This window comes from Carassius carassius, chromosome 21 (assembly GCF_963082965.1).
Source record: "Carassius carassius chromosome 21, fCarCar2.1, whole genome shotgun sequence".
NCBI lineage: Eukaryota > Metazoa > Chordata > Actinopteri > Cypriniformes > Cyprinidae > Carassius > Carassius carassius.
In genome coordinates this window covers 18,945,459-18,960,195 of record NC_081775.1, presented here as the reverse complement: position 1 = coordinate 18,960,195, position 14,737 = coordinate 18,945,459, and the positions used below count along the sequence as shown (strand labels likewise).

At 34.7% G+C, this 14,737-nt stretch overlaps 1 protein-coding gene across 1 annotated transcript; it reads right to left on the bottom strand.

Moving 5' to 3' along the window:
* Nucleotides 1-4,073: 4,073 nt before the first annotated feature.
* opn7c (opsin 7, group member c) lies at nt 4,074-14,737 on the bottom strand. Its single transcript, XM_059502793.1, has 7 exons — nt 14,288-14,737; nt 11,834-11,921; nt 11,018-11,180; nt 10,360-10,487; nt 9,472-9,610; nt 9,188-9,383; nt 4,074-4,779 (listed from the first exon to the last, which is right to left on the bottom strand). The coding sequence occupies exons 1-7, from the start codon at nt 14,645-14,647 to the stop codon at nt 4,279-4,281; spliced, it is 1,575 nt and encodes a 524-aa protein (XP_059358776.1). The 5' UTR covers nt 14,648-14,737; the 3' UTR covers nt 4,074-4,278.

Sequence of the window (14,737 nt, the reverse complement as noted above, 5' to 3'; positions counted from 1 at the left end):
CTTGTCAGTGATGCAAATCCTTTTGTGACTAAAAATCAAAAAAAGGTCATGGTAATTTCTGAGACTCTCATTAGAAAGAAATTTAGATTTGGAGTCTCTAATAAAACAACTTCAAGGGAACATAAACAGAGGTTTAGGCACCATTTACAGCAGTGGGTTAACGAGTTTTAAAACACATTAGGCACAAAAAAAAAAAAACTATTAGCTGGTGCAGCTGGGGTTGTAAAATCTATTAATAACACAGTGTGATGTTTGGCTATAAAACTTCTGGCAGTCAAGTGAGTGGTGGATGGCATATGCAGGCCTGGAGTCAAATGCACATGCACATACACACTAAAAAGAGGATAATGCCAGTACTAGTCCCAAAGGAGAATACACTGACAGATCTGTGAGTACGGTACAATGAGGATCAGCTGTTTTATGAATTATTCATGAACACAAGCCCAGTGAGACTACTGATTCAAGCTGCTGCCAGTAAAGTGAGAAAATGAGCCACTTTCTGATGAAACTCACTTTACTCATTCAGAAACAGAACTGAACAGAACTGGGACCTGTACCATGAAGCTGGTTTAGCTGGCTAGCCAGGTAAGTTTCAGTTTAGTTTGCACAAATCCTGGGTTTTAAGTACCATGAAAGTGGCTTGGCTTTTAGTGGTGTTCATCACCATATTAACTTAGGCTCCACAGCTAACCTGCTCCAGGGCAGGTTATGTTCTGGTTTAGAGAGCTCAAACTGAAAGTTGACCAATCAGCTTCAAGCAAAGTGACACATGTCTGACGCAATAAAGCCACTCCCCACTCCTTTCTTATTCCAAATTAAAGGACACTAATTTGGAAAGATAAAATTGTCTGATTTTTTTGCAAAAGCTTTATTAGTTCAATAGTAATAATTAAGATTTTATTTTAAATAAATACAAACATAGATCATATGCAATATAAATAAGATTTAGAATCAATAGCTTTAAACATGATCATATATATTATGTTTTCTTTAAGTTTTTCTCTTTCATGGATAGATAATTTCATTTTATAATGTGTTTAAATTCTTCATATTGTTCAATCTTTTAATCTTTGGCAGTGAATTGTTCTGACTCTCTCATGAGAAGTGAATCACAGTTTCTGAATTTGTTCAGCCACCATCATGGTACAGGCCCTTGGTCTGACAGCTGTCTGTGTGAGTTTCAAAACACCAGTACAATAGAATTTAACTACAGTAATAGGAATAGCAGTAAAGTTTATTACTATATTTGTCAAAATTTTATAATAAAAAAATTCAGTGCATTCAGTGCATCTCTATGGAAAAAACAAATTTTTGATTGGTCAATCACGGCAACCATTAGACCACTGTATATCAGTATGCTCATCCGGTATAAATAAAACCGCAGCTACTTTATGTATCACACACACTGCGGATTCACGTTCTTTTGTTGTTCCTTACAAACGCAGCTGTGGTACCATCTTGCGCATTATTTATCGAATGTAATAGTGAAAATAGTCATCCAGGTCCTAGCCTAGTGTAGCAAATATTGCTGGTCTTGTTGATGATTGTTTTGGACTGTTTGCACATGTCATTTTTATTTGTGGAATGTGGTAGGCCTAATATCCCAGTAAAAATTTAAATATTAATAATACTAATAATAACTTAAAAATATGAATAAATCCTCCTAGACTATATGTTATCTTTTACTCCAGGGTTTCCCAAATTGGGGTTTGTGAGTTGATGAACATCTAATAATGAATGAAATCATAGAAATATAAAAACTGAATTAATCATTTACAAATAAAAACATAGGCTACATCTAAATAAAACACACTTAGATACTTGATTTGATCACCTTCATGTCAAGTGACCATTAACTGAAATCCGAAAAATGAGAACTGTGAACATGCAAATGTGTCATGAATTATTGAAATATTAACCTAAAATATTAGGAGTTACAACTATGTCCAGAGGGTTAGCTGATGTTTAAGAATGCCTTACTCTGCATGTGTGTTCCCTGCAGATCAAGAGGAATGGCAAGTTCAGTTCATTTGTTTGTTAGAACAATACACTGAATTATAAGAATACTTGAATGACCTGATTTACAAGAAGACACAACCGTCTTCTTCCACATCTGAAACCAATACCTCATCAAAGCTGAATGACAATGGACTGGCTTTGAGACAAGTCAAGGACAGATGCTGGGTGGACCACAACTGCATCTGTTCAGTGTGAGGTAGATAGAAAGAGAGGGCAGTCAAGAAACATCTGCTCAGCCAAATTGAAGGGAAGGTGAGATCATTGTATATCTGAATGTAGTTCTGAGATTCTTTGGATTTGGCTCGGAGAGCTTTATATTGTCCCACCGAGGAGCCATGAAAGATAAGGTAAAGGGTATAAATGAATATAAACCTTGGACAGAAATGCACTGACACATAATTGGACAGAACTGATTAGGTCTCATTATGTGCCTTGATAAACATTTAGTTTATCCAAGTTAATATATTGTATTGCTAGAAGACTCTGTCATGTTGTAAATCATTTTAAAAATGGATTATGTATTGATCCTTCCGAGTCAGTCCTTACTAAGCTTATTTACAGAAAGACATAAACTTTCTGAGTGAATGTAAACAAGTTAAACAGGGCAACGCCTAAGTAGAAGAACAGGACAATGCAGCATCCTTTTATTTATGCACCCAGTATTTTTCCCAATTAAAACTGATTACACCTAAATAATTGATTAGTATTTTTATTATGTATATATATATATATATATATATATATATATATATATATATATATATATATATATATATATATATATATATTCACATTAGACTTATTAGTTGTGTATTAAAGCTGGACTCACTTTCATTCTCCCCACTGAAACCTACAGATAAAGTGTAGTTTAATTTTGATCAGTTTCCAGAACTTGTCAACACAAAAGAAATGCCCTGAAAACCCTCTCGGTTGGTATTAAAAGCCTCTATTTTAGATATCGACTCTCACATCCCTCCAAGCAAAGGTTCAGTGAGTGTTGGATTGAGCACAGTGCACTGCTGTGAAGTGCTAGTGTGATTGTATCTATTGAATTGCATCTCTCTCAGTCAAGGCCTGAGGAGGGAGCTAATTGAACAATAGAGTTAACAGATGCCAGTGAAGGGAATAGTTTAGCCTGGGTAAATCAGTAGTTATTTTCTTCATAACATATCTCCTAGTCAAACATCTGACTGAAGTTTAAGTCAGATTTTGGATTGTTTTTCTGTCAGTTTTCATGAACAGATCTTTTAGAGGTTTGATTTAAAAATAAAAACCTGTCCTATCTTTTTCTGTATGCTTTCTTTGAACTGGGGGTGCCTCAAGGCTATTTCACTGAATTTCCTGATCTCTTTTTCCTGCCTCTCTCTATTTTTGAGAGTGTAGTGACCCATATAGGTAGACCTTGCTCATTACACCATGCTTGCAAGCTACAGGGTGCATCCAATCAACCTCACCAACCACTGCAATTTTACTGCAATTTCCATGTAGATGAAGTACTTTTGTCCTTTAATGAATCCATGTGCAATAGGAATGGGAGCCATTTAGCTGGGAACAAACAATACTAAGTTTGTAGTTTGCTTTGCTATTGCACTGTTAGTCTTTGTTATTATTACACGGACATTGATAATACTGGCTATGTGTAATTTTATCAATACTTTGGCAATGTAAACCCACCCAATCTTTTCAGTTGTAATACTCCTATTCAGCCAGCAGATGACAATCTTTATTTATTAAGTGAACTGACCTTGCTTATCTCATTGCAAACCATGTATGAAACTAAAACACAGTTGGTGAGGTTGAACTTGAATTGTTTTTTCGAAATCAGTATCTCACTGGTCTTTATTCCACATCATTTATTTAAATTCATTCACCAAATAGATCACATATCATATTTTGTTGATTTTGAGTCTGTTTCAAACAAATGAAGGCTGTTGACACAGAATACATTATGCATTTAATGCATGTTAGAAAACAACCAAAAAGCATGTAGCTCTGTGTGAACTACCAACCTCTGCGTTAAGGAAATACGCTTTCTACATTTTTAAAAGAAGTGGACTTGGTTTAGTAAACATTGGTGAAATCAGCAGGAAGTTCTGAGGATCAATAAGAATCCAGAAACAACAGAGAGATTTTCTGATTCCTTCTCCTCAGCTTTCTTTGCCCTTGTGTTTGGGCATCTAAGGACATCTGTGATTCTTACAAGTTTTATCATCCTTTCCCTCCTTACATTTTATGCATTCTTTCTTTATTGAGTATCTCTCACAGGAGGTCATTTTGCATTCGGTCAGTCAGTTGTCTCACTGGAATTTCACTCTGAATGGTGCCCTCCAGAATACGCGCAGTTCTCTGAGGACTTATTTGCTGAAGACGTGGCTCTGCTTCTACAGAGACATGACATGCCCCATAACTCTCTGCGTGTCCACTGGAAAAGGGCGTGGAGGTGCTGGCATCCTTATTGTTGCACTGCTGAAAGTTCTGTACCTGCCGATCCTTTACTCCTGCTGTGGGACTGGCTTTACTATGGCTCAAACAAATCCTGTGGCGGATGGTTTGGGTATCCTTACTCAGTGATTTGCGAAAGTTGGGTTTGAAAAGAAGATAAACCATAGGGTTGTAAATGGTGGAAGATTTGGCCAGGATGGCCGCCAGCGCAAAGGCGGTGGGTGGGACCTGCTCATTGGCACTGAACGCAGCCCACATGGCAACAATGGCATACGGGCTCCAAGCCGTAAGGAAGCCAATACACACAGCCACTGACAGCTAAAAGAAAACACACCACATACGGTAACACTTTAGAATACTGTTTCTTACTTACTACATAACTAATAAGGAATTATTGAAGAACTAAAAGGTGATTATTCATTAACACTTAACTCACTACTGTTAACTACTAAGCAAGATGTGTTAATTAATCAGTATGTAATATAATTTTATGATTGTGTTAAGTAACAGTTAGCTAATCAGTAACTAATATATTCTGTCATACCTCCTGAAGAACTACTATTAATTATCTACTAGTTAGTGTTGAAGAAAAATAACTATGAAGTAACTACTAATGAACAGTTATACGCTAAAAAAAACACTGTAATAATCAGGCTGTGTCCCACAAATCAAGTACTTGAGTAAAAGTACAGATACCCCAATAAAATATTACGCCAGTAAAATTATAAGTAGGTCTATTCATTTTCAAAATTACTTGAGTAAAAGGACAAGTACAAAGTACTACTACAGTAGCAACTTTGTTACAGCCCACTTATTAGCCTATAATGGAAATGAAATATGGATTTTGTTTGCTTCTAAATGTTTAACTTTTGATTATGAAAGGTTTGTTAAATTAGTTCAAATGTGGGCAGTATACATGTTAAAATGGAATAAAATATGCTGTATTAAGAAATGTTCTCATCTGAAATAAACAGATGAGAGTATTTTAAAAAGTTTATGATTACTTTTATAGGTTGTTCTTAGTCAAAATGATGTAGTTTATTATTATTTACTAATAGGTTCACTTTAGAATTCTGTAAGTCCTGCAAAATTATGTGATAATTACTAATTACTAATGGGTTCCCTATGTTTTCACTTTAGAATACTGTTTCAGATTCTAAGTAATTCTTCAGGAATTATTTGATAATTCTTTATTAATTACTAATGGGTTCCCTATGTTTTCACTTTAGAATACTGTTTCAGATTCTAAGTAATTCTTGAGGAATTATCTAATAATTCAGCCTGATCTCACAATCAAAACGTACACATTTAGACGTAAATTAAAACTGTCCAATACGTATGTGCCTTTACGTATTTACAGTGTCGTTAACGTATTATCTGGACGTAATTAGAGGTTCGATACGTAACTAAATTTACGTAAAAACAACCTCAAATACGTACAGATAGAACGTTTTCTCTGACCAGTCAGTTATCCATAGAAGCTCATGAAGCTGCTTTTCAATGCGTATCGGATTATTATTATTATTTATTTTATTTTTTTTCCCTTTTTATAATTTTTTTTATAAATGTAAGATCCCTAAACCCCACCCGAACCTAAACCTACCCATTTTATACAGAATGTTAAAAGAATAAAACATAATAAAACACAATTTTAGTAAAAATATAACATTAAAATGTTATTTTGAGCCACTAACGTTAATCCTACACCTACCGCTAAACCTACCCATAACCATTTCTTAAAACTACATAACGTTACTGTTATAAATAAACAAATAACAGACAAACAAATGTAACATTAATCATTTATTCTTTGCGAAAATATTAACAGTGGTACCAAAAGTAGTTCAAATTATAATGAGTTCCAGTCGCAGTCCTCTCTGAAGGTAATAGTTTTTATAAGGTGCAGAGCAGAATTTAATTTATTAATCCGTGAAATTATGAATCTTCTCTCTGTGAAGGCACGCTGGCTTTCAAATGTCTATCAACTGAAACACGGCATGTCGCAATCTGTGACGAATAAGGTGAGAACCAATGAGAGTTCGATATCAGTGCCGTAAACCATGTCGTAACGTTTCTCGAGGGTGGCGCACTGGCGCTATTTTCAAATTCGAATCATAATCATATCATAACAAGCGCGGGCTTTGACTGTGACGGTCGCTGTTGCTGAGAATGAAGATGAAGATCGATTGATAAAGGGCTGAATTTGGATATGTTCCTTGCAAACATCTGGATTCTAGAGATATGGAGTACAGCAAACAAATAAAATGGATGTGATTTGTAATTTTATGCTGTGCTTTTGTGTATCTATGGTTGTAATGCCAGTCATTGGATAGGAGAAAATCGCACAGCAAAATATTACAAAATGGTTAAACAATTACATAAATTGTATTCATTTTAAGGTTTCAAAGTGTAGTCTCGTTTAACATTATGTAATCCCCGAAACGAGTTTGCAGCATGCACAGAAATGTTATTTCCTATTAAGTAGATGAGTAAACTGCTTTCAATAAATTCACTAAAAACATGTATTGATATGCCAAATACAACAGATTTAAATCATTAAGGCCACGATTTTAATATTAATACATGGGAATTTATATACATTCACACTTTACGTTAGATTATTTAAGTTTTTTAGCTGCTAACACGTAAGTATTTTTACGTTTTACTGCTATAAATACGTCAAAGTTGTACATTTTTATGTGCATGAAAACGTAAGTAATGTACCTGTGGTAGAACCACATTTAACATAAAAATACACACGTATTCTCATGAGATCACGTTGCAGCTGAATAATTCTTTATTAATTACTTATGGGTTCTCAACATTTTCACTTTAGAATAGGCCTAATGTTTCAGGTTCAAAATAAGTCCTTCAGAATTATTTGATAATTAATTATTAATTACTAATGGGTTCCCTATGTTTTCACTTTAGAATACTGTTTCAGATTCTAAGTAATTCTTCAGGAATTATCTGATAATTTTTTATTAATTACTAATGGGTTCCCAATATTTTCACTTTAGAATAGGCTTAATGTTTCAGGTTCAAAATAAGTCCTGCATAATTATTTGATAATTAATTATTAATTACTAATGGGTTCCCTATGTTTTCACTTTAGAATACTGTTTCAGATTCTAAGTAATTCTTCAGGAATTATCTGATAATTCTTTATTAATTATTAATGGGTTCCCAATATTTTCACTTTAGAATAGGCCTAATGTTTCAGGTTCAAAATAAGTCCTGCATAATTATTTTATAATTCTTTATTAATTACAAATTGGATACCTATATTTTCACTTTTCCTCAGGCTTTGCCTTACATACAGAAATTGAATTAATGGTAATGTGGTATATGCTGAGGAGGCACACATACAGTACTGTATATAAAATATAAAAACTAAGGTAAGTTATCGCAAGGCACTGGAGTCGTGGTGTGGTTCCTGTCGGAAGCTGAGTTCTTACAAAACACACTCACAAAACAATTTACTACATAGGCAAAACCTCTATAAAATGTATTGCATTTATTAATATTGCATTTTCATACTACTAATAATATTGCTAATAAATTTTATATGAAAGGGTCACAATTCAATGTAATTGTGTAAAACTGTTCATTAGTAGTTACTTCATAGTTATTTTTCTTGAACCCTAACTAGTAGATAATTAATAGTAGTTCTTAAGGAGGTATGACAGAATACATTAGTTATTGATTAGCTAACTGTTACTTAAGATAATCATAAAATTATATTACATACTGATTAATTAACACATCTTCCTTAGTAGTTAACAGTAGTGAGTTAAGTGTTAATGAATAATCACCTGTTAGTTCTTCAATAATTCCTTATTAGTTCTTCAATAATTCCTTATTAGTTATGTAGTAAGTAAGAAACAGTATTCTAAAGTGTTACCAAAATATCTTAACATTCTTTAAACAAGATTCATTTACTTGAGAAGCAAAATGACTTAAGATATTAAGTCGTGTTTTATGAAAAACTGTTAACTGAGTTTACACTTAAAACAAGAAAAAACTAAATAATTCAAAGGGGAAAACAAGAATGTTTTTCTTATCCCCTGGAATATTTTTTTTCAAGTAAATGCACCTTGATTTAAGATTATTTATGTAATGGAAAACAAGATAAGAGTAAGAACTTACTTATTTATTATTTTTTGCTGAAAAGACATTTGATGTCATTAACATTTATGTATTTATAGTCCCAAAGCTCTCAGTAGGGTACTATTCAAGCTGCTATATTCCTTTATTATCAGCATTACTGCTTATATTATGTGTGTCTGTTGATGACCCAGATTGCCAAATGTTTGTAAATGTATGCAATACAGCATACAAATATGTTTAGAGGGGACATTTGAGTGCCTCAGTAATCAACATTGAGCACCATCATATTCAACAGTGCAGTTACACAAGGGTACAATATACCAGGACAGCCAAAGGTACAGCCAGCCCTTGTCTAGAGGACAGAGGATGGGTAATCAGCATTACATTTTGAGGGACATTAGGTACATACTCAGCAATAGCATCACGTCCGTACTGTCTGCGCCACAGGGCAATAAAATGTGGTATATTTGTGCAGTGTGATAGTGTGGACGTCACATGAGTTTTTGTACACTTTTATGTCCGAGAGGTTGATTTGTATTAAAAGCAACAGTTTTTTTGCTATATAAAGGTCACTGTAAACACAAAAAACAACAATGAACCCATAAAGCTTACTTACCTTGACAATAAGAGCATGTGCATTGGACACTTTGGTTTGTGGTGAGACGTGCTGTTGAACGGCTTGGCTAGACCCCCTCACTGTGAGTAGGATGAAGGTGTAAGAGAGGATGATGATGGTACAGGGAATAACATAACAAAAGATAAATAGACTGATGATGTAAGACATGGCAAGGGCATCATGGGATGGAGTGTACCTTGGAACACAGAATGTAAAAAAAGCATGACTGCAGAATCTGTTTGCGTACATTTCACATATTAATGCTAAAATGTTTGTGGTCATACCAGTTTATGCAGCAGGCGGTTCCGTATGGTTCTGGTCCAAAACTGCCCCAGCGGGCCAAAGGTCCCACAGCAAAGACAGAGGCGTAACACCAAACCCCAACCACCATCACACAAGCATGGCTGGATGAGAATTTGTTACCTGTGGATACAAGGACTGCATGAATTAATATTTTTACCAGAAAATGATCTGACTGGTCAAGGTGACTAATTGGTCTGCCTGTATGATTCTCCTGACACAGGTCGGGACAGTTGAACTTATTTTAATTTCATATCCCACAGAGACAGAAGGAAGAAATGACCTGGTGTTTCAAGCTCCAGCAACCCCTTAAATGTGTGTTCATTATCTGCACTTCTTCTTTCCTTCTTTAGTTCATTTTTCCCCACTCTGTCTCTCCTATTTTATCTAATTTTCTCTACATGTTCTGTTTTGTTCCAAGTGTTCTCTCTTATCTTTTTCATCTGTGTCTCTTTTGCGTATTTAAGCCTGAGGGCCTTTTAATTTCACAGTGAACTGAATGTGACAGTTTTCAGAATCTTCCGACAGATCACGGCGCTAGCACTGTCCACTGTCCACTAGCACGAGTCCACCGTATGAGACGAGACTTGACTTGACCAAAAAACTCACATTCAAGAGAACAGTATTATTTATGTTAATTGTTAATATTTTAATCTAGAAGAAGCCTAGAAATGCGTATTTACCATGTAAAATATTTCTCACATTAATCAACAAAACAGTGACAAAATCACAGTGTTTACTCATGTTATTTGGCAGACTCATCTTATCTTTTTAACATGCTTATATTTAAAATAGAACATAGGACACAGTAACACTTTGTAATGGTTTGTAAAATAATTGTTTGGTTAAAGGGTAACAAAAGAGTTTCATACCGTAATTTGGGACGCAGACTTTGAGACAGCATACTGAAGACAAAGCAGTCAGGTTTGTTAGGCTGCATAAGCCAAATAAAACCCCGCACACAGCATAGCACAGACATGCTACCTCCCCAAACAACCACCTACAGAGAAAAAAGAGAAATCATCTTACTGTTTTTGCTGAACTCTGAAACACCCCTTTTATTTTTACATAAGAACCATGATGATGTGGTGAAGCTTTGAAATTGTAGCTTGCTAAGCTAGCTTTATCACAAGCTACTAACAAAGATTAGCTTACTACATTAACACTAAAGTAGCTATATCTTTTATATAAATATATTTTTTAATTCTTTAATTCCAGCATTTATCAAAAATGGAACTTTGAGACATAACTAATAAACCTAGAAAATACTCAGTTATGAAGTGCACATTGAAAACATAATTGCTGAATAACAGTGCAACACTTTTAAACCTTTATTTTTGAATGAAATGTTTCACTAAAATGAATCAGACCTCTCAACCCTAAAATGTGAAATAGGGGTAGAGCGCACTTACATATTAACAATTTTACAAATGTCATTTCTGATATTTACAGAAACATAAATTGTAATATTGGGAAGTCTCTTAATCTCTCTCTATTCTATGTCTATTATAGTGACGAACAGGATCTCACCTGTGGGCTAGAGCAGATGGGATGGCCAGAGGAAACAGAGACAGGGTCATCCCTAGATCACTCACAGACAAGTTCACAATGAAAAACTCTGCTGGCTTCAAAGATGACCTCTTACGGTAGGCTACAAACAACAGTATGCCATTTCCCAGGAGCGACAAGACACCTAGGTGAGCAAAGGAGATCTTTTCATATTTTCATCAAAGTAGCTACTGAATTTGTAAAGCCGTATTGAAAATGTGCCCCTGACAGTGTGACATCTCCATGCCATAGCTGACAAACCTGTCACATGAAGACACCATTTGAGCTTGGAAATGCTAAGTAAACCCTGCTAGGTATGGTGTCTCAAACAGTCTAGAATATCAATTATCCTTATTGCTTTTAACAGACTGACGTTGGATCAACCCATGAGCTTCAGTAATCTATGCAATTTGTCTGCTGCATTAGAGGCATAATTAAAGTTATCACTTCTAAAGAAACGTTAATAGTAAGCAGACCAGAACAATCACACACATACATACCAAGTGGTCTCAAGAAACAAAAGCCCACCCCATTCTATTTTTAATTATATCTGTGGCCATATCAGGGAAATAGATTATAGAATATAAATTTGATCATCCTCACACCACAGTTTGACCACAGGCAGGACAAGCAGCAGAAGGAGATTAATAACAGGTGAACAGTTTCACCTCTGAATTATTCATAAAGAATAAAGGTATGCAAAGTCATTGGGGTGTTGAGTGTTGTCCTGCTCTGAATAAACCACATCTGAAGATAAAGAAGACATGCAGCAGAATGTTAATGCAGTTGTGGACTCACAGAACACTGAATAAATTGATCCCATGAGGATGTCATGCTGTCTGGAGATTGTGGATACAAACAGGGCAGTTTTTGACACATTGCCCATCTGTGGGGGAGAAATAGAATGAGTCAGATACAGTTTCAAACAGAACTTCAAATGCATCTCTGACTGTTCTCAGATGCATTGGCTTTACATTGTGAACTTGTATGACTTTTTTTCTTGCGTGCAACACGGAAGGAGCTATTATATACCAGAATGTCCATGTCTTTAGCAAAAATGTTTTCACTGTTCTACTCAAGCTTTGAAAAGGTCTGAGTTACAAACGTTTTAAAGAGTTTGCTACTTAAAGTTCCTCTGAGATGTTTCACATTCTAATTAATGTTTTTCCTGGAAACGTTGAGAAAAATGACACCTCAATTTGATGAGGTGCTTGCGATTATTTTTTTTATTTCCTCCTCTCTCTCAGTCTCTTCTTGATGTACTTGTCGCTCTTTTGATTCTGACAGATCTCTAAGTGTTCAGCACTTTGGCTGAATTTAGACCTTTAACTGTAGCGGGCAAATTGCCAGTATTAATCAGTGAGTTATTTGGTTCTGTTTCAGTTTGACAGGTCAGCTGTGTGTTCATTTATACTGTGTGTGGTCAGTGAGGTAAACCGGGCTGGTAAACTTGTTGATTTGGGCTCTATGACCAATTGTGTTTTTTTATTATTATTTTTTTTTTTATCTTTTAGCGGGTGTCTTTTATATCATCATTCTGTGTGTGACACATGATAATTGTTCTATTTTGTACAACTACTTTATACTATAATAAATTAAATTATTATTTGGTTGTAAACCATTAATTCTTTGTGGCTAAAATAATCATAATACAGTATCTAATATTTTATTGTTTAAAAAAAATAATTGTTCAGTATTTCAGTAAAGAACATTTTGTGCAATGGAATGATTTTGTGAATGTTAAAGGTTCTTCATGGAATCATAGATGCCAATGAAGAACCTTTTAAGAGTGTGAAGAACATGTTTTAAATAAGCCTCAGCCTCATTTTCTCCCTAGTCTGTTTTCATTCATTTCTCTGGTGCAAAGCTCCAGACAACAGGCTATATTGGTTTGGATTCATATGACCTAGGAAAGTCTCTAGACTAAAAGCCCAGCTGGATTTTGCTTTCAACCATTTTTATCTCATCATTTTCACCGTATACATTATCGTTCTCGCTGGCCAGGGTCCTTGATGTATTAAAGCAGACAGCTCATTTTGAATTAACCCTGCCGACTGCTTTTAAACCCTAAACACATTCCTAGATTCCATTTCTGTAAAAATGCACAACACTTCCTGCTGCCATGTCATTTATTAACTCAAAGCCAGACTGCTATAATTGCCAACATTTTCTTGATAATTGTTCATGCTCCCCACCTCTCTTCACTTAAGCTCTCCTGACATTTCCTATCATTTTTTGAGTTGAAAAGAGCAACATAATATTTTTTTAAATCGTGGCATACTCATAAGCAGGATCACTTTTCTTAATGAGAACAATAATATAATAAAATACATAGCTTGTGTTTTTGATCAACTTATTTTTCCCTTCATTCATCCCTTGTTGATGTTTGATCTTATCCTCACACTTTCAGACCTTATAGTCCTTATAGACCAAATGTCGAGATGTGGTTTTCTCCATAAAAAGACAAAGCACACTTCTACACTCTCAGAAAGAAAATACAAAAGCTATCACTGGGTTGTACCTTTTTAAAAATCACACTTTTGTACCTTATTTGCCCCTGAAGGATGCGCATACGTATCTAAATGGTACTTTTTTATGTAAAAGTACCATCCATCTGACAGCTTTTGAACCTTTTTTCTGAGGGACTGTATATATTAAATTTGTATTGATGTGCCTTTGAAAGACACATTTCCTCTGGCTGGTCTACATTTACATTACATTTACACAGTAGGGCTACATTCAATGTAATGTACAAAATGATGAAAAATAAAATAAGTTTTTGAATTTATCATAAAGGAGCCAACAGTATTTCCCGCAATAGATCAGAATACTGTAGAATAGAATTACTTTCTTATTATATTTTTTTCAAAATAGTATTATAAAATTATTTTATAATATAATTATAAAATATTATTAGTAATGTTACTTTTTTTAATAAAAAATATTAAATATGAAAAATATTATATTTTTATAATGATGTGACCATATGCAATCAAACATGTTAAGTGTATTTGTAAAATGATGTTTCATCTATGAATCAACATGCCAGTTTACAGCCTCCTATATTTACATTCAATAAGATTTTTGGATTCAGAAACACATTTATAACAAACCATCAAATATTCCTTTCAAAAAGATCATACATAACAGTCACCCCTAAATACTAGAGAATAACAGTGTGCCCAGTGGGGTGATGCCTAGTTTAGGTGATCCATTATTTCCACTCAATCATAAACCCCAGACAGAACTTACCTTCTTACTCTCCGTGTGTGCTTGACTATCCACATGGAGTCCAGGTAGAATCCAAAGTATGGCAAAACTCACACAAACAAACAGAATGAAGGACAGATCATGACAGAGAGACACTGAAAGACATAAAAGAGAAATATCCTTAAATTCTGAGAGCCTAAGCTCTGGTGTTCGGTGCCAGACGATGAGCAGGTGAATGGCAGTCAGTCCTCTTTGACAGTGAACAACTCTACAACTGATTCTTGATGTGAAGGACTGATATAATCCAAACAGACTCAGAGTCAGAAAGCCACAGTACTGACGTCTGATGTTGCTTAGAAAGCACAGACTCTCTGCTACTGGTCCTCTCCTTTTTTCTCTCATCCCTCTCTTGCTCTCGCTCTGCTTTTCTTATGTATTTTCCCTGTCCCCTTGTTTTTGACCCTCCTCCCCACTCCCATTGTATAACTAGAC

Coding starts and splice junctions, on each gene's coding strand:
- opn7c (XM_059502793.1), bottom strand. CDS start 14,647: ATGAGAGAAAAAAGGAGAGGACCAGTAGCAGAGAGTCTGTGCTTTCTA. Junction 11,922..14,287: donor CACACACGGAGAGTAAGAAG/GTAAGTTCTGTC, acceptor TCTCCCCCACAG/ATGGGCAATGTGTCAAAAAC. Junction 4,780..9,187: donor CACATGCTCTTATTGTCAAG/GTAAGTAAGCTT, acceptor GTTTTCTTTTAG/CTGTCAGTGGCTGTGTGTAT.